This window comes from Micropterus dolomieu, unplaced genomic scaffold (assembly GCF_021292245.1).
Source record: "Micropterus dolomieu isolate WLL.071019.BEF.003 ecotype Adirondacks unplaced genomic scaffold, ASM2129224v1 contig_14794, whole genome shotgun sequence".
Classification (NCBI taxonomy): domain Eukaryota; kingdom Metazoa; phylum Chordata; class Actinopteri; order Centrarchiformes; family Centrarchidae; genus Micropterus; species Micropterus dolomieu.
The window spans coordinates 40108-61265 of NW_025743780.1; the positions used below are offsets into that span (position 1 = coordinate 40108).

The window sequence follows — 21158 nt, forward strand, 5'->3', positions numbered from 1 at the left end:
ATTCACTCTGTAATTGCAAAATTATTGCTTACTTATTGTGACATGATAGCAACTCTTCTGTGATAATGCAACTTCAACTACGATCCAAATTAGCCGAATGTCATGTGTCTTATTCAGGTTTTTTCTTGAAGTTGGCAGTAACATATCGAAGGTTTTTAATTAAATATAAAGGAGTAATAAGAATTGAATCCTTACCGTTAGCTCCTTAGGCACTGGATGAGGTCTGCTGCTCACTCGGCTAGAAAATGACTCTAGCGGCAGCGCGCGTCAAACACGTGTTCCACGACAACACTAGGCTGCCCACAGATGCGCCTGCCTAATAATCGGCTTGATATACTTGGATATTGGCCGATGCCGATTTATGTTAAAAAATGCCAAAAATCGGCCGATTATTCGGTCGACCTCTACTAGAAACCATACAGGATGTCTCTAAACATTTAGTCTAGAAATATTGGAATCATCTGATAAACTACTCATTATGTTTCTGTTTTTGATTGCAGAATGTAAACTCCCTTGTAGTTGCTAACACCCATAAATTCAAAAAAACGTAAGTGCAAGCTGTAAAGACTGTAGTACTGGTGTCACAATCAAAGAGCAAGGTCATCTTCTAGACACCTGCGTTTGCACAAAAAAATTATATAAGAGGTACATCAACAAGTTTTGCCTCCTCTGCCTTACTGCCTTACAAGTTTCTGCACCAGTATTAGATGTAGTAGACCATTATACAGTGCAGACATGTTTGGAGTAATAGGTGTGGCCACACAATGATAGACATGCCCAAATGTTCAATGAATGAAATCAATGAGAAAATCGGTTACTGTAGTACGGACATGAAAGGTAGGTACAGCCAAAACATATTTTACAACATCTCATCAAAACCTGCTGAACATGACAGACATCATTAACATTTAGTCTGGTGAAAGTAAAGGTATATGTTTTTAACATGCAGGTAGGCCTCTCATCTCCCTCATGCAATCTAAACAGAAGGTTATTCTGGGACATTGTAAGATCTGTTGGAAACACTGGTGACCGTGTTTCTGATGCTTACGGTTACACTGGAACAGAGACATCTTAGGCTGCTGCTCACTTGGCATTACCCATATCCCCAACCCTTCCTTGTTGGCTCTGTAACAGTAAGTGCAGGGCTGCTGTTTTGCATTGCGATGCCACTGAGCCTTTTATTCTGTGCTCTGTAGATCTTACTTGTGGTTGCTGGAACGTCACCGGCATAAGTAGTTTTCTGAGTAGTTTTTTGTCCTTGTGCTCTTGTTCCGCAGAAATCTCCCTAGGTTTATAGCCTTCAAGGTTATTGTTATTACTAGAGTACAGAAAAATAACATTCATCAGACAGCCGAAGACAGTAATTTCGCTCTCTTAAAAAGTGATGTGAGAAGGTGTCAAGTGACCACAGGTCAGAATCTCTGGATTATGGATTACTAATCCCTAAATATGTGGTATAAACTTAACTTTAACTCTAATGATGATCTGTGAGGTTTGGTGCAAATGTCTCTTTTCTCTGATGGAACAGATATGTGAATTTCTGCATTATTGTTAATTCAAAAATTTCTTTCAGTTGGCAGGGGAAGCCCAGGAGCTGTTCTCGGTGCGTCATGGTCCTGTGCGAGCTGCGCGCATTCTGCCTGCTCCTCATATCAGTGAGTATATTCAGTACCTTAACCTTGCATAAACATAAAACGGCCTACTCCAAAGCACACACTGCATATTCCAACTTCAGGCTTTGACCAGCATATCTGCATATTGTCCACCTCTTATTAGAGACTAGAGACTATTTTACTTCATAATCACACCCTTGTCAGGTGAAACCCATTTTAGACTTTGAAGGAATGGTTCAACATTTTGAGAAATGCCATTTTGGCTTTCTTTCCCAGAGTTAGATGAGAAGATGGAGGACACTCTCATGTTGGTACGGCAAACACGGAAGGGATATATGGCAGATATACTTGTATGTGCTTTTAGACACATTTTATGTCTGCTGAAGTGTCTTTTCAGAATCATTTTCAAATGTCTGTCCTGGAAACAAGCCCACTTTGGTTAACTTGATTTCGGCATTCAAGGTTGACGCTTAAAATTAGATTTTGCATGGCACATCCTAATGCAGTTTCGGTTTGTGGGCATTTTAAGTGGCGCTATATCATTAAAATTAAAGAGTGCTCAATCTACGATTAGTGTTGGCCTGCTCTTAGTCAGCGGTGGCAAGACTGAAGTCAGTGCTTTCTTGCTGCCAAAGCTTTGCTGGAAACTTCCCACTCTGCCTTCATTGTTCTGTTAGTAATTTCTCTCTCTCTCATCCAATCTAAATCTTCTCTTTAAGATTCTTTAATATTTTGTTTAGGTAACATACATGTTATCGATGCTATTTTCATTCTCTTTTTAAATTTGTTAACTGTATCTGGTGCTGCCTAATGTCCAAACCATTCAAATGAATTAAAAGTTTAGATGTCAGTCTGTCTTAAAACGGCTTCATTGTAGCTGCCATTTTGCAGCAGAATAAACAGTTATGCAGGGAGACATCTTCAATAGAAGAGGGAGAGATACCAATCTTCTATCAATAAACAATAATGTTATGTTGTCAGAAGACACGTTACATTAATAGTAAGTAGCAAAAGTCTTTCTGGGAAAGTAGGAAATCATGCAGAAGTCAACAAGGAAGGACGGACAAATGTGGGTACGTTTTTAAATATTAGATTACAACAGATCATCATTAATTAACCCCTGGAATGCATTGAATATAAGAAATTGATGATATAAGAGAATAGGAGTATAAGAGAATGGATGCCTTCAGGATCTGACTGGCTGTGTTCTCTCCTGTCCCTTTCTACTTTTCTTCACCCTCATATTACTGGCTCCGTGTTCCCATGACCGTTTAAAGAAGTTCATAAGTGCATATTTCCATTCACAGGTTTCTATGCACATTTGAAATTTGTCATTTTAAAACTGGTAGAAGCACTGAATAAAGCAGTTTCACTTTGTTTTTCCGACGCTGTTTGTTGGACACCGGATGCTGCGAGCCCTTGTGCTGCAAATGTTTGCTGAGCTTGTTTCTCTAAAAAGATCCAGACTTCCTTAATTTACCATGCCTTTCTTTTGTTAAACTTTTGTTCAGCTGAGTCCTGTCATTAATATTAATATTATGTGTATTCTTATGGTGCCAATTAAAAACACTGATAGAAAACCTAACAATGTGTTGTGTATCTCAAAAACTCACCCTCAGTGGATTGAACTGTGGAGTTAACTGTACAGGTGTATAACCTGTGAAGGTGCCCAACAGCTGGCATTATTCACTGACTCAGAGCTCATGGGGGCCCTGTGTTTAGTTTAGCCTGAACGACAAAGGCTGTCCCGTCACAGGAGTATACATAGCTGTGATTCATAGTGACTGGGAGACAATTGTTGTATGCCGACAATGTCACTGTCTTGCAATAACTTTTCATTTTGTTGGCTTTGGTTAATGTTTTCAGCATTTAGGGAGTATAGTTCTGAGTGAACCAACCTAAGATTAATAAACATGGCTGACACAACTATTAATGATAGCTAAGTAATGGAGCTACTATAAGAGATGTTCCTAGCGTCCCCCGGTCTGCATCCCAGGTGTCCTTGGGAAAGACACTGAACCCCAAATTGGTGTGTGAATGTGTTAATTTCTGTTTCTGATGAACAGTTCTCTGCTCATCAGTGTATGAATGTGTGTGAATGGGTGAATGTGGATGTAGTGTAAAGTTCTTTGAATGGTCAAAAGATTAGAAAGGGGCTATACACGTACAGACATTTTATGGACTGAGACTTCCAAATGCACAAAACAGTAGCAATTTTTAAAGTGCCATGTTTTTTTTATCAGCAGGGTTTGGCTTGACATCCATCGACCACCTGTTTGGGTGGCATACCGTTAAACCTGTGATTGGTTCATGAGGTTTGGTGACCTTGTGTAATCCAGCATAGGTCCACCCAACTTCAATATAAGAGCTCTCCTCAGACACCGTTAGTGGAAACACCTGTGTAGGTCGACAGGGCCTTTATTTTAAAAGCATAACTACGCTCTGTATCTGCTTTTATGCGAAGGCGCTCGTGGCTGGATGGAAAACCCTGGGTTGACTGACCCACGTTTGTAACCAGCGTCGTGTGACTGCTCTGCGCCATCGCGGTTGTTAGGGTTAGTGAAGCCAGATAACTGAAGGGACATCCTGCGTGAATAAATGAACACTGAAGTGACTGGTTTGTAACCAGCTAGAGATGTGCTGAAATACAGCTAGCTTGAAAGAACTTCTTAGATGTACATTTCTGTAAATGACCTTGTAGTGAGAGGATGGATTTGGCACTGAGAGTTGTTACATCAGGAAAGTATTGTCTGAAGTGTGTCAGCATTTTAAGAATTTATGTTGAATTTTTCTAGTTTCACATGCTTTGACTTGCCATCATGACTAATATAAAAATAAATACCGCCCAAGCCTAATAGACATTTTTATGAATAGATATATTAAGTAGTGCTTTCAAATAAAATGATTAACAAACAAATGTGTATCATCTAAATGTATAGAAAACACCCCAAGTCCTTGTACTTTCATTGACAAAAGTGGTTTCAGCTCCTGTCAAAGAAACAAGCACACCAAGTTGTGTGAAGTGCTATAGTAATCTATCTGTCTGCCCACATTAATTGGTGTAGCAACAACATGGACACTTTTAATTTAATCTATAATGTCTCCTCAAATAGTGAAATATTTAGTGATGACAAACAAATGTTTCATTGGTTCCACTGTCAAACAGTGGAAAATTCAATGCAGTATGAATAGCAGTGTTCATATCCTCAAAGCTATGGTGCAAATGGTTTAGTTGTTCCACTGATTAGATCCTTTGCAGACATGAAGTTTAAATTTCATCTCTGCAGGTGTCAATCAGTGCTGTGAAAGCTGCCATATAGTCCCGCTGGTTTGCGGCATTTTTTTTGATGAGAAAATCGCCTTTTTGTTCTTCGTCCCTGTTCCGGTCTTTTGGCAGATTTCAACAACACACAATGGCAGCATTTGAAGAGCGCTGGAAGTGGATGAAAGCAAGCCACAGTAATAAGAAGCAGCAGATAGCCCAGACACATGAGGGGAGCAATTCTCTCAGCAGAAAATAAATATGAATTGTACTACTGGAGGGAAGGACACTGATTGCAATCTGCTAGGGCGCAAACAGTGTTGCACTGTGGTGATCCATTAATAGGCCAGTTGTCTGGGATGTGAGGTTGTGTGTGGGTGGACTTAGAAAGACCCGAAAATAGGTGTTGATTATAATAAGACAAGGTTCCCCTTTCCTAGAATAGAGAGGGAAGTACTGGTTTTCCAAAGGGAGTAAATGCGTTTATCCACATCCTTTCTGGAGTTTACAACCTATGATCTTCCGTTGTCTTGGAAAATGAGGCAACACTATTTCTTTGATTGATAACAAATGAGCATTGATGAAATGTGAACTTGGGATTTTGTGCTCTTTTTCAGTGGAGGTCAGTTTGTATGTTTTCACAAAAGAGATACACTTGGGATGCTCCAACACTGCAAAAGCAATTTTATGAAGTGTAACAATAAGCATAATGTCTGTAATGTTTCAGGCCATGTTATAGTGGTCTCTAAACATGCACCCATCCCCTGTTACATTGAAACATGCAAAAGTCCACACAGAAGGCATCACTTGCTTCAATTACTTTCCATTACAGTAGTAATCAAATCAAAGTCTCTCTATTCATTAAATGTTGCATTTTTTCCCAGGAAGTTTATTTAGTAAATGTTCACTAAGTCTCAGAGTCATATTTATGTTATGGCTCAATATGATGTCTGATGACAGAAACATGAAAGCAGTAAGGACTCGGTTGGGAGTGTTAAGGGCTGGTAGGGAAGGCACATTTGCTCTCACGCCATACCACAGGAACTCTTGGGCTGATTACTGTCAAGCCTCAAATTACAGTCCTCTAAAGGCTAACATCTTCTTCAGTCTAAGCGCCCCCATCCCCTCAATCCCCTGATCCTCCATCCTTCTTCAAGAATGAGACAATCAGGGAAAATATAGGATCAGTCTACTTAATGCAACATGTTTTCTCTTCAATTTTATAAATATGCCTGGTGGGATTTTACCATACTGTAATTCCACCCTGAAACCTCAAAACAAACAAGGAGATAGACTGAAAAATCTTACTCCCTTTTGCTTCATTAATCTCTCCAGCTCATTTCACTCATGTCATGTCATTGATTTTTTTCAATTATATTTTTAATACAGCTGTTTCTGGAGAAAGACTGTACTGCAGCAAGGCAGGGACAGACCTATATACACAAGTCTGTTCCTGACTTTACTGAGTGAGTGATGAAGTGACACCATCCATCGGCTGAACATTGAGACCCCATTGGCCATTGCTCTTTCAAATTGAATAGGTGCTAACAGTCCTGAACTATGTCTGCAGGAGGCTTTTACGTTTGTTTATGCTCAGGCAAGAAACTCGCCTCAAATGCCGTGTGAGCTACAATCACTCAGTTTGTCGGACTTAGCAACAGTAACTAAGGAGGGCGGGGCTTAACGAAGGGTTTTTGTAGCTAAATGTAGGTCTATTCGTAGACAATATTGCTGTTCTACAATCCCTCTAAAGAAAGTATTTGGAAGAACAAATGTATGCTAATTAAACAAATGTTGAAATATTATTTACTAAAATGTCGATATTTAAGATCTCGTCCTTTTTTATTTGAAGCATTTAAAAATCAATTGGCCCTATCAAAACAAATTAATATAAAAAAATGTAGTGTAATGTTACGTTATCTGGCAGCCCATGTTCTCAGTTGTATTGTTGTAAACTAATGTTATGTTCTACAGATGGCTGTTGGCTTTTTTCAACAAGTGAAGTGAAAACTAAAGGAAAAACAAAGAAACTTCAAACTCGTCCATATTAAATTCTCAAAGTCTCTTGGGCCGCAAATACTGCATCGAGCATAAACAATTACATCCTCAGGAGTAAAATGACCATGCATGATTCGGCCGTATATGAGGTTTCAGGCTAGTCTTGTTTTTCTTTTTCCCTCAAGTATGCTTTGAAAAGCTCCCACAGTTGAGGTCCAGAAAAAAGGTAGAGCACCACAGTCTTTACAGTATGTGGACTCCATGTTTTTGGCTGGTGAGGATAGTGGTCCACGAGCATGGAAAATAAGGCCTGATTTTGGGGGAAAAAAATCCCCATTCATCAAAAATGTTTCATGACCATAACTGAATTACAGGGCAACAGTAGTAATGTAATCAGCACGTTTCCTGTCATGGTAATAGGCTGCCTGTTGAATGAGGGTGGGCAGCACTGGAGGCCTCACATGTTCGTTTAAAGAATGTCTCTCTTTGTTGTGTGCAGATCATGCTGTTTCTCATCTGCCTCTTTCTATGACTCCTCTTCCTCCTCAGGTCCTCTGAAGACAGACAGTTTTGCTGACAAGAGGCCACTGCTGGGGGTTTGCAAGAGCACAGGGTCCTCTGGGTAAGTTCACGCATCATAATAAAGCTGACCTCCCTTCCTCTCTTAACAGGATCTTAGATGTTTTTAATGGCTACAGATCTCTGTTCTCTGTCCTCTTCCATGTGCTACTGTAAGTCCTGCATGTGTAAGATTCCAACCAAACACTATAGAAGTTGACATCAACGATTAGCACACTATCATCCAGATATGAGTTACTACTCTTGCAATTCTTTTTGGCTATAATCGAAATCTTAAATGTTTTTAGACTAACAAAACATAAAACAACATGTTCAAACAGATTCACAAAATGGATTAAAATAAACAATTTAACAGACACCACGATTTTTCATGTAGCAAATAAAACATTTGAGTTATATGGCTTATCTGAATAATATATTTTTATATTTAATATTATATTAATATCATATTCAATATATTTTAAGTTAAGTTCTTGTAAAATGATAAAAACTAAGGGTGTCCAAATAGAGAGTCCTTTAATATTGGGGATTGGCTGATACCAGGTTCAATCCAGTATTTGCTTTAAACCCCCTCCAGCCAGTTTTAACTGCCGTTTTTGGTGAACATTCTTTCTCAAACAGAGAATGGGGGTGTGGTTAATAGTCGGACGTAATACATTACCATGACAGCCAAAAACTGTGCGAGTATCAGCCGTTATCAGTCATACAGTCGATGGTGCACACGATAACTCCCGCTACGTTTTATGGTGTGCTTACTTTACCGTGGAGGTGTGGGGGGTCTATTACTCTGTTGAATGTATAAGACGTCTGATACCGTTGCCTCCACCGATGTATTGGTAAAACGGCCGTCAGTAAAATGCATATTGCAGACTGTGTATAAGACGGTAGCAGGTGAAAGTGCGACGCGTTTTCTGTCATCTGTCCTCCAACACCGCACGCACAAATGCCATAATGAAAATGAACAGCACACTAAACCAAGAGGAGGAAAATAAAAAATAAAATGAAGACCCTCTGTTAGCTAACTTTCTGCAATAAATATGCTAGCTAACTACACCTGGCTAACTACAACTTAGTTAACTTAGCTAACTAAACTAGAAAGACAAACCGACAATCAGACACAGAGAGACATACCGACTGTAAGTTCTAAGTAAATTACATGATAAATTGGTTAGCTAGCTCACAAAGATGTTTATCGGTTTGATGCTCTGACTTAAGAGGCGCGATGGCGTGACAGTTTTTTAACGAGGCATGACAGTGCGCCTGCGCAACCTTGGAGAATGACGTATGACTTATGGAATTGCTATAGTTATACATCACCACCACATTTTAACTACTAAGCAATTTTTGAGCACAAAATTAAGCTATTTGTCAAAAAATATTTGGCGAACTATGTGGGTAATCAACATTGGAAGGAAATGACTCTAAAATATGAAATATCATATAGATAATATCATGTTGATTTAAGAATGTATCTGACACATTGATATGATTTGAATGGAAGTTTAACTGGAGAATGCATTTTGTAAAATTGAATGAATTGCGATCAGTTAGAGCAGGGATGACAGGGAAAATGTAATGGTGTAATAACTACACCAGTAAAAGTGGAATTTTTTCATGAAATAAAAACATGAAATCTAATGATTTCCTTAGTACGCCACAGTAAAATAGTAGTAAAATTTTAAAATAAAAAAACCTTATATTTTAATAAATAAAAAAATCTACCCAAAATGCAGCCTGTCGCTACGTAACTAACTAGCCTAGGTTGTGGCAGCTGACTAGCTGAAGTAGTTCATTCATGAAAATATGCACAACTGGTTAAAATAAGGTGGGACATCTGAAGTTATAAGTCATTTAAGAGGAGAGAGACAGAGAGAGAGTGAGGAATCTGAGGCAAGAGAAATGGAGAGATGCATTGGAGTGAGACCGGGAGTAGAGAGTGCGCAGGAGTCAGAGAAAGATGAGACGGAGGGAGACTGAAAGGGAAGAACAGGGGGAACACTGTGAGAGCGCAGTGTGTTGGCTATTTTGTAACATGTGTTCTGATTATTTGTGCCTGCTTAAACCTGCCTTTAATGTGGCTATTAAAAGGTTATGTTGTGTTTTTTGAGGTGTGGGGGATTGGGGGTACAGCCCGGTCAGGATGTTGAAGGAGGTGCGTTGCCTAAAAGCTTTGGGAACCGCTGAGCTAGAGTGAAGACATATTATTCTTTTGGAGTTGTTGGAACTACAGAAACACTCAGTCCACTCTGACTGCGCAGCATTACAGAGTGAAGCTTCTTCACTGACAGACAGTCTTTAGCTGAGTACAAACATCCTTTTGTGGAAGATGAAACAGTCATTCTAAAAATGAGATGCTGCTGCCGGAATGTTTTATGTTTAATCTGTGTGCAAGCACACACAAGGCTTTCACATTCACTATGTAGCAGAATGTGCACACAGTAGAGCCTGATTCTCGTTAATGACACCAGCACTGCAACACAAGCAGGCAGAGTTGGATAAAACACACATTAGAGTTACACAAGGATTGATCAGTTTTAGTGTAGCTGATACCAATTAATTAAAAAAGCCTGGCTCGGCCACGATACTGATCCTCAGGATCAGCTCAGGACACCTGAAGTATAAACTGACATTACTACTACTTCCAAAGAGGCCAACACTCAGCTTTTGGCAAGCAGTGGAACAAGCTCTAAACACAACATTGACATACTGTCCCTGGAGGTCTGTTCTGTTCGTGTCCACATGGTGGATGGAAGTCCAATATTCACTGCCCATTTAAACTCTTTTGGTCTCCACCAATATCTTGATTTTTAGTTACTAATTACTCCACTATGCTCACCAGCCAGTGTCTAACTTTGTTTGGTGCTGGACAGGTAGCACACAGTAGGTTCATAAGAGTTTTATTTATTTATTTTTGCTGGAAATGAGGTTGATGAGAGCGTCTGAACCAAAAGTTAAGTTACAGGCTTTAAAACAAAAACTGTGAGCTGAAAGACTTATATAGCTGAAGAGAGCTGCAGAGTTGGTGATAGATATCTGTGGGTTCATCAGTAGAATCTCTTAGACGGTAATTTGGCCCATTGCTCATAGAAAAATATTGATTAGTGCAGTTTTAATTAGATTTTGTTTGTTGGAAAAATCCTTTCTATAAGTTACCCATGGCTGCCTCACAATGTTATTTAAAGTCATTTAACTCAACTCCACTTTATTTATTTAAATACAACCTTTCATACAAACATGCAGCCTAAGGCGCTTTACAGAGCAAATTGAAACAGCATAGACAAAAAAGAAACAAACAAAAATAGACAACAATAAAGCCAATATTTCAAATGAAAAATCAAAAGCAAGCTATCGCACACTGATCTGTATGCAGTAAAGTTACTGCATTTATTGTGAGCAACGCGTTTCGCCCATATACTGAGCTGTGACTGACAGGGTTGCAGATGTCACCACAACAAACCAAATCATGAACCTGTCTAAGAACCTGAATGAAGCTGGCTTCATCTCCTGCTGAGGTAATACCTTCACACAGGGACAGAGAGTTAGCTGACTGACAGGATCTTAATGATTAGCTCACAAGGTGATAAGGTGCTGAATGATCCAGTGGAACACCTCAGTGGCCATTTTATAAGGAACACCTGTAATTTCTATCTTTACAAAGGTAATAATGTTCTGTTTTGATAGACATTGATTTAACTACATGTTTATTATTGATGTTGTAGTTTGCAGTGGTGTTGAACTGAACTGGATTATACTGTGAGGTATTTTAAATGTTCTGCGCACCTCATTTACAAACATGACGTGGTAGAATAATTGAAACACATTTCAATATAATGAAATCTAACTAACTATGACCTCAGTAATGTAGTTAAATACATATCTGACAGTGTCCACAAAGGTTGAATATGCCGAATTTTTGGTAGATCTGTTGTATTGAGTTGCATTAAATTGTATCGGTGTACCTAATAAAGTGACCAGAGTGTAAGGGAGTCTTTTATTGGATTAGTTTCAGGGGAACTATCCTGAATAGTATACAGACTGATAGGAGACTTGAAGGAGAGAAACTAAAGTAACTAAAGTGTGGTGTTGGAATGACCCATCCTCATGATATTTTGTCTTTAAAAAGTGCAGAAGGGAGTGTTTTACTCTTTGCAATGTTATGAAGTACAACTCCTACATCTGAAAGTAATTTTCTGTTAATAATAAGAGGCATCAAAGAACACCCAACCCCTTGTTATGAATCCTTCACATCCACCCAAATACAGCTGAGCTGAGCTGACTGTGAATCATGGGTTCTCATTGGCACTATGGTTGGAATGCGAGTAGTACCTGAACAGGCCGACAGAAAGGAGATTAAACAGATGTGTAGATCCCTGGAATTGTCAGAATTGGGACTAAGGAATGTCATGTATTAGTTTAGTGAAAGCTTAAGTTCATTTAAAAAGTGACAGACCCCAAGACATCTTGTACTTGCCTCTCCATACCCTGTCCTTCTCTCTTTCCCCCTCCTCCATTTACTTATCCTGCTCTTCCAGAACAACACAAATTTTAACTCAATATATCCTTCCAGGGAAATGAAATAAGGAAGTCTGTCTTCAGCTGGCTCTTGATGGAGAACACCTTCTTGATGTTTTCCAGGGACTGCTGTCCTTTTTTTTTTTTCCTGACGCTGTTGCCGTTGCTTCTGCTTTTCCTATGTCCTCACTGACACTGAGACAGGCAGCATTTTGACGGTTTGGCGAATCATTCAGGCGTCGCTTGACACTAATGCTTAAAACATGCACTGTGTTGAAAGGCAGAAACCCTGACCTCTGGCTGAATGGCACAGCCTGGTTCTTCCCACTACAGAAGTGCTTGGTAAATAACACTCTGGTCAGAGACGAGAAGGAAAAAGGCTTCCGGGTGCGGCACAGTACTTTCCATTGGGCCTGTTCATAAACTTACTAAGGTCCTCACACAATTTTTAGCATATAATCATTTTGAAATAACAGCTTTTGTTAACCACCAAAAAGGATGCCGTCTTGACACTTAAATGGAAAACAGATTGGAGCCTTGGCCGCTACAGCGGTGCTGGTTTAGAAGTTGGTTCAGTCAGCTCTAGGCTTAGATTACAAGATTTGCAAATTAAAGGAAAACCAGAGAAGGGAAAAAGCATGTGTGCTGAAGCCCTGTACTTGTGGATTTCCAGCCAGGCACACTCAACATAATTTTATCAATGGAAAGGATTATGCGTTAAGTCCAAACAATGTATGGATCCAGTGATTTTCTTGACAGTAAAGCTACATATGCGTCCCTTTCACTCTCTGCACCAGTGCCAGTGGGCTTTGGGAATTAGTAAAGAATGCTGGTGCCATTGCAGACCTTGGTATGTCTACTCACATTTCTGGAAAGGATTTGCGTTTCCTTCCTCTACTTGCTGTTGTTGTTTTCATTCATTTTAATTACATCCACAGGTATTAAAATTCTGGGAGATGTAAGGCCACTCTCTTTTCCATAAATGTACATTTTGTGGCCAAGACAGAGGCAACGTAACTTTTTGTGGGCGTTTGAGTGCACACACTTCTTGGGCAAAAGTTCAGTGAAGAATAAGCGTGCTTTGTTCTCTAGAGTTTGGGAACTGTCAGTGACATTTCCAACCTCCAGCTCCCCCCTCACAACATCTCCAGATGCGGAGAGGATGTGGTCCTTCTTTCTTTTAACCAATATAGTCCTCTTTCACCGTGTAGATAACTCCTGGATGTGCTATTTTAGGGTTCTGGCTAATACAGATATCATGATCACCGTTGAGGCCATGGATACTCTCTTTTTTCAAAGGACTGCACAGTCACCGGGCTTTTATCTGCTCCATGCCATAAATGGCAGTCATGCTTGTTTTATACTTTTATTTTAATTTTTAAGGGGTCTCCATTTGCCAGTCCCAAAGGCAATGTCAACTTGTTGTGCATTCTAAATGTTCCTTCCATTATGTAATGTGTCATTCATGATGTTCATGATTACTGAAACTTTGTGGAATATAATAGCATTTAAAGTGTTAATCCTGCGGAACTACGAAGTCTGCATTGGATTTGGCCAAACCTATGATTGGTGGTCTCATTAAGTACATTTTAATTTCTACAGATCACATTGTTGATCATTTGGAACAATTTCCACTGTAGCAGCAATGTGACAAAGATAAGAAACTTGTCAGCTATAAACAGACAGGCTTTGCACATTTAGTATTTTATTTAGAGGATAATCCACCTTTTTGCTACACAGTCTGTTTTTCTGTTAACACCTATTCTTAGGTGTTGCAGATATAGTTGAAAATGCCCCATGTTAGTGATGGAATAAAGTGATCCATCTCTTGAAGAAAGCTGGACTTTGCTTCTCTTTATGTTGTTAGTTTCAGTCCTAGTTCACTCAGTGATTTTACTTTGTTCCTCTACCTGGCTACCTAACCGACTTCAGTATGTGTGTAAAACATGCACTGACTGAAAAACATGAACTTTATGTCCTTTAAGTCCAAAGACACTACCCTAATTCTAAACCTGTGACAATGTAATTGCAGCCAAAACATGGTACTTTTCTTTCATGAGATGCTGCGACATAGTGAGATCTCCTCTGGTACCCCGCTGTGGTGTTACAGAAACTTAACTAACTTGAATTCAACTTGGTTCCTATAAACATATTTTTTGCTTTTGCAGTATATCATCATTGTGTATCTAGGAAAAAATTCAATATTATTGTAATGTATTTATTGTATGTTCTGCCTAGGCTCGCTTTAATGGTGTATGCTTTCTAGAAGGTCTTCTGACCTGAACTAGATATTGACAAAACTCTTCTGTGCTATTTTAATCACTGGAAGCTATGGGTGCTTAATGGATAGGAGACTTAAATGTTTAAGTATAAGTCATTGTGTTGTCATTAGAGATGACTGTTTTATAACATTTTTGGATGATACTCCTGCTCAAATGTAATATTGGTGATTTGGTCAATAACAGCCAATTCCAACAGCAAAAAAACATACCTAACCTTGTCAGCATGGGAGAAGAGCATGTTTGGTCAAATTATATTATGGACCTGGCAATGTTTCCAAATATTTCATAATACATTACCAAATGCCCTTGGATTTTCTGTTCTCATAAAGACTAGTTCTTTTGACTCTGCTAAACCAGTAAAGGGGTTTGGGTAAATCTTAAAACTTGTTTATGTTATTGGAGAAATTAGATGTGACAATTTTATTGAGCAAGATGGTCATTTTTATAGCCCAATTACCACTGCATACACTGTCTAAAGGCAGTAGACAGATGGAGTTAAGTCTCTCCATCTTTGCAGTCGTATTGTAAAGCAGACCCAATAAGTCCCCAACACTATAAAAAACGGTTCCTGTGTTGCATAGATGGTCATCGAACAATGATGAATGGTATTGGAATCAAAAAATTCCAGTAAAACTTAACCCAAGCATCCCGTGTTTGCACAGTAAATTCTCCATTTTCTGTCTTTGAGAGGCATCAGACTGATAATCAGTTCAATGCTATGCAAAATCAAAGGTAAATGTACAGCAAACATAATTTCATACTATATTTAAATCTGCTTAAAGTCCTTTAGTGAAAAAACGCAGGTTATTAAATACATACAACAAATTCCACTTAGTATACACACACACGCACACACTTTTTAAGGCAAAAGCCCATTGTGGCACTAAGCCCTTGTGTTTCAGTGCATTTTCATGACGGGTTTTGCTCTGTGGACCGGATGTATCCGTCTTCTAAAGTGTATTAAATGGAAATCATCAAGCATTTGTATAAAGTGAGCTACCAGATTAAGGGGATTTGGAGAAGTGATGCTTTTTATCCACCATGAGGTTATGGTGTTCTTCACTGTCACATTTTGAGCACCCACACATGTGCGCGCGACACACACACACACACACACACACACACACACACACACACACACACACACACATATGTTAACCAAGCCTGCTGTTTAGTAGGGTAGATGCTACCATCAGGGACTCAGTGGGAAGTTATCCTGGTGACTTCCTATATATTTAATTTGTACTTTTACTGTCATCATAGTTTGATGCGCAGCTGTTATGTTGTTGTGTGATTATGTGTTCGTGATGATTGAGAACCAATGTCATACCATAACAGAATCCACAGACACTAGTGATCTTTTCCTCCTGGTTTCCAGTGTTTGTCTTCAATTTGTGGGCAGGAATGTCATGTTCTCCACTGAAAAAATGGTTTTGATGTAATCGTTCCCGGACCCTTTTGTCATGCCCCTGCGTGGAAACGAGAGTGGCTCTAATCTGGTCTTTCACTTCCCCTTTTTCATTGCCCCACACACGCACACATACATACACACACACACTCTGGGGCTCAGACTTCACTCTGGAGCGTTTATTTTGACTTGCATGTCTGTTTTATGTCTGTCGAAAATGCGTTCTGCCTCGCCAGTTTTCCCCCTTCAAATAGGAAGTCAGATTAAACTCAGTAGTATTGGAAGTGGTGCATATAAACACACCCGACAGGCTGAATGATTAGTAATGACTTTTCAAACCTATACCACAACCCCATTCCTTAAACCAGGCCACTGTGGTCAAAGCAATTAATATTTTCTTTTACTAGGATCTAAACTTTTCCTTTTCCTTTACATTAAACTAAGTTTATAGTGATACTAATGTCATTTTCTTCAGATGTTTTTCATTTAGGAGAGCTCCAGGGGTGACCTAACTTGTTTGGAGCTCCCAGGAGATTGCGTTCAGGCAGAGTTATTCTGTGGGAGAAGTGATATTTATTGATGACATTGAGGTTATTAAAAGAGAGATTTTTTTCAAACAATATGTTTGTTGGCTTTTCTTTTAACAATAAATGCTAAAGAGTAGATATTACATGAAAAACAACAGCAGAAAAAGGCTAACAACTGGCAATAACCACAACAACAACAAAATAGCTGTTACAGAAGCATTAAACTAATATAATGATCTTTTATAATGGTCTGATCCAATAGGATAGGACATATTTGGTTCATATTTCAGATGAAACACAGTGCCACTATCTTACCACCACCACGTGCACACAAAGAATAGTAAATTACCCAGGATTCTCCTCATTAGCCAGTATATCACACACATTACTTTGCTCAACAAAATCCCAAAATGACTCCCAAACCTTTTTGAAAGGATCTTGTTTACCCTTAACCATATGTCTTAATTTTCCATTGTTTGGCAACAAAAGATGGCAATGGTGCAGTCTGTGTCAGTCCATCGTCTTAGTCCAGGTTGAAAAATCCCCAGAGGATGAATCCTTCCTACTGGTGATCCCATGTCCTTTGCTCTAGCGCCACCAGCAGGTTTATATTTTTAATATTTTGGATGGATTGCCATGAAATTTTATACATGTGGTAATGGAGCGCAGAGGATGTATCTTAATGACTTTGGCTTATGACTTATCCCCTGACTTTTCATTTAAGCACCACCAGCATGCACAGTTTTTTTTTCCTGCTCCAGTGAAATACCACAACATGTGTTTGACTTGATTGGCACAAAAGTTTGCAAAGACATTCAAGTTTTCCACAGGATGAACCCTGACATTTTCTCCACCACCATTTGGTATTTCAGTGAAATTTCTCAACAAATATTGGATGGATTCAATTACTTCTTACAGCGTCTCCCGTCCAGAAGGTCATCAGCAGTCACATGACTAAACAACCAGCTGGTGAACAGATCTCAGAACTGTTTCTCTCAAATTCCACCAGCACGTCCACATCCCCACCGAACGACATTAACCTGAATATACATCTGTGACACATCATTCATTAGCAAATGTGTTGATGATGTGGTGATCACTAAGACAATAAAATCATTCCCCAACAAGAACGCCTGAATGATTGGAGAGGTGAAGGCTCCATCCAGAGCCAAAAAAAGCTGCTTTTCTGTCAGGTGACAAAAAAAGCATACACCACCACCAGAGCAAGACTGAAAGCTGACATTAAGGAGGCGAAGTGGAGACATCAGCAGAGACTGGAGAGAGACATCAACACCAACCAAACCAGAGATATGGCAGGTGATCAAAAACATTACAGGATAAAAAAAGCAGGAGCATCGTGTGTGAGGGCACATTACCAGATGAGCTTTACAGATTTTTGGCTCGCTTTGATCTCCTCAACAGAGTCAGCTGTAAAGTCTACTCCACCTCCAGAGGACTGGCCACTGTCAGTATCCACAGCAGATGTGAGGAGAATCCTGCTGAGAATAAATATGAGTAAAGCTGACGGGCCTGATAACATCCCCGGTTTTGTACTGAAAACTAGGGCTGCAGCTAACGATGATTTTGGTACTTGAAGCTTCTATAGATTATTTAATCAATTCGTCGATGTGTCATTTAAGAAGTACTTTTGCTTTGGGGCTTACTTTGGCTAGGCTTCAGCTCAACAATCAATCAAGATTTTAGTTAAATGCTAAAGTTGTTGTTAGTGTTACCATGTCTGTGGTCTGCTGGCAGAACACCGGGTGCTTCTGATCAGGTGCCGTTAGGCGACATAAGTTTCGTTTTACGGTGGACGGACTGTGACATTACCGAGTTTTTTTTCTCAGTTTCTTCATTAATTTTTATTTATTTGCTGTTATGATCATTGGTAAACAGATAAAAACACACTGTCCTGTCTACATCAGTGGTGCTGAGGGGAAGCAAGTGAACAGTTTAAGGTTCCTGGGAATCAGAATCACAGAAAAACGGACATGGTCATCTGATCTCACATATCCACGCTGGTAAAGAAAGCTCAGGAACAGCTGTATTTCGTAAGGAAACTGAAAAAGGCAAAGTTCCAGTGTCAAGTTTGTGTTAACCTTTACAGAGGAGCAACAGAGAGCATCCTGACTGGAAACATCACATCCTGACATGGGCTTTTACCTTGTTCTCTGCCCATTCTCTCAGCCAGAACACTATGATGCATACTTAAAATGGACTGTAAGGATAACACTGGAATTTAGCATGCGGTATTCCTCGTAGGGATTCACCGTCCCTCCGGTCCGTTAAGAGCATCTACAGATTTCTGCTTTGATCAGCCCTTCTTGTGCAGACTGGAGGACCATATAACTCAAGATCTACGGTGATAAGAAAACCTGTGTGGTTACAGCTTGTAGAGTTGTTAGGCTTTTTTCCATGAGTATTCTTTCACCAATCTGACTTCTCAAGGCTTCTATTGCAGTCGAAGGCCTCTACCTGACAAAATAGCAGTTCTGTTAATCTCTCTTGGCTACAGAATGAGACTGGTCTAAAGGTAAAAAATCAGATATTCACATTCCGCTGAACTCGAATTTAATGGATGTAGATGCCAGTAGGTGGGTGGGTGGAGTTATTGAGAGTATGTTGAATCTCCAGTGGGTGGGGAGTTTTTTTTAAAGGCTGGAAAGTGAGCTGTGAGAGCCAGAATTCTTAGCACCTGATTAAATAACAATCAAGTTTTTTTTGCATTGTTACACATCAATGTTGAATGCTGGCTTCAGGCTGTCCTCTAGCTTGTATCTATACGCACAAGCAGATAGCAGGCAAAGTTAACTCGTCACAGAAGAAATAACTCCTCCATGACCAGATGTTTTTTGTATCAAGTGCTTCCACTTAACTTCGACAGAAGATTGGCACACAAGGCTAAAATGGCTAAAATTGGATCTAATGCAAGCTTTGGTTTGGATAATGAATATTAATATCCACTTCAGTGCTGTCAAAGGAAGAAAGAATGAGCTGGATTTATGGACTGCATATACATAAATTCCCATGTTGAATATTTTTTCACTGTTACAATATTTATTGTTACGTAGTTCCTAAAGTTACAAGATTGTATCTATCTTTGCAGCCAGTACAGTTGGATTTAATAATTTGTCATTTTCTTACTTTTAGCTACAATACATTGCTTTAACACATAAACACTAAGAATGAGTTAGACTGTATACACACACACACACACACACACACACACACACACACACACACACACACACACACACACACACACACACACACACACACACACACACGGCTGTGTGTTTCTAAAATGCTTGCCATTATTACTGTATCTGCAGTATTAAACAGTGAAGGAAATGTATTTCTGGATTTCTGGCAGCTATGCAGACATGGAGCTGTGGTTGAACTTTTTACCCTAATTACTTTCCTACTAATGCCTGCAGCTTGCCGGAATCACTGTGGCTCCCTCCAGGCCCCCAGCAAGCTTTGATGTGGCCAGCTTTTGTTGTGTATGGGGGGGGCTGGGTTTGAGCTGAGAATGAGAGGAGTGGGATTAAAAAACAAAACAACAAAAAAGGAGGGAGTAGGGAAAGAATGTTGCAAAACAGTTCTTTTCCAGTTGTCATATATCTATATATATATATATATAGATATAGATATATATATGAGAATATAGATATATAGATATATACAACAGCCAACATTGCCTCTGAAAGTCTGCTAGAAGATGTGAATGCAGCACTACTAAAGCCATAACTGAGACCAATGAGCTGATATACGCTGTATTTTAATCATAAATTTCTGTTTTCAGTTTCTGTTTCAGTATTCAATAGACGCTATCAGTTGAACCCCAGTAGAAAGACCATTCACAGAAGTTCAACAGTCTCCCGTTGGAGCATCGGTGTTCTCTCATTCAGCAGAGCCAGCCTTGACTTCCCAAACCAAGATCGCATTTGTTTAGCAATTCCACAGCATGTAATTGTCGTTCATATTTGGGGAGCTTGTAAAACTTTGCACCAGTCGGAAATGTGGTGACGTCCCTTCCTTGTAAATGAATTTATTTTCCTGCTTTTTAATCCCTCCTCAGGCTTCTATCTATCCTTTCCACAGCCACATGAAATCTTGTGGTTTTGATTCCCTGGTCTAGTTCACATTCATAAAAAGATGTGTGCAGATTGTCTCAGCCAGAGGGAAAGTGCTCATGGAATAAGTGCAGCATTGATGTTAAAATTAAAATAACAGATGTCAACATGTTTCATCAAGGAGGAAGTACACAGACTAGATTGATGATAATGGGACAATAATAAGACATGCACCATCCATAATGGTCCTTAATGACCATTGTAAACAGTTGAATATCTAAAATTAAGACTCACACATGGTTGTAAAAGTCTCTTTAAACATTGTGTTGTTAGGAGGTTTTCCAAATCTGGTACAGTGCAGCACAGTGGCAGAGTAGTAGGACAGAAATGAGCCAAACAGTCATGATTTACTGTAGAACCAATCCAAAGGGAGATGGATATAGCAGGTGTACCCTCTGGTTGCTTTACGGTGTAGCAATTTAGGATTAGAAAAATACAACTTTGGACTTGGACCCAAGCCAAATCTAATAGTTTTCACTGTGGGTGACAATCCTCACCTCTAAAGCTGTGCCTATGATACATTTTTGGATGATTTTTGGATCAGAAATATTCAATAGCTATATTATTGCATGTTAAATTATAGAGGTTAACTTAAATTTATTTCACCTCGGGGCATGACCCTCAATTTGGAACTCTGATTAATGATTAAATCAATAACTGCAACCATAATTACCATATAATAGCTTGTAAAGGTTAAAGGGACAACATTCATTAAACAAACATGTATCTTAAGAAGCATTTATTTACAACACACTAAAAGTGAAACACACAACAGGTCATCTAAAATCTAACTGTACTTAACTAAAGAACTGAAGGGTGTGTGTGTGTGTGTGTGTGTGTG

General features: G+C 39.3%; 1 protein-coding gene across 2 annotated transcripts in view; it reads left to right on the plus strand.

Annotated features, from left to right (window-relative positions):
* The window catches only part of LOC123967019 (BCAS3 microtubule associated cell migration factor-like), a 38861-nt gene extending 18838 nt beyond the window's left edge, over positions 1-20023 (plus strand). The window contains exons 6-8 of one of the 2 annotated variants that reach the window (XM_046043069.1): positions 1574-1655; positions 7423-7495; positions 16130-16240. In XM_046043069.1, coding sequence (XP_045899025.1) covers positions 1574-1655; positions 7423-7495; positions 16130-16166 — 192 coding nt within the window. In that variant the 3' untranslated portion in view covers positions 16167-16240. Of the gene's footprint in view, positions 1-1573; positions 1656-7422; positions 7496-16129; positions 16241-19986 lie in introns of those variants that run through there. The other variant, XM_046043070.1, reaches the window with a different exon arrangement.
* The last annotated feature ends 1135 nt before the right edge of the window (positions 20024-21158 follow it).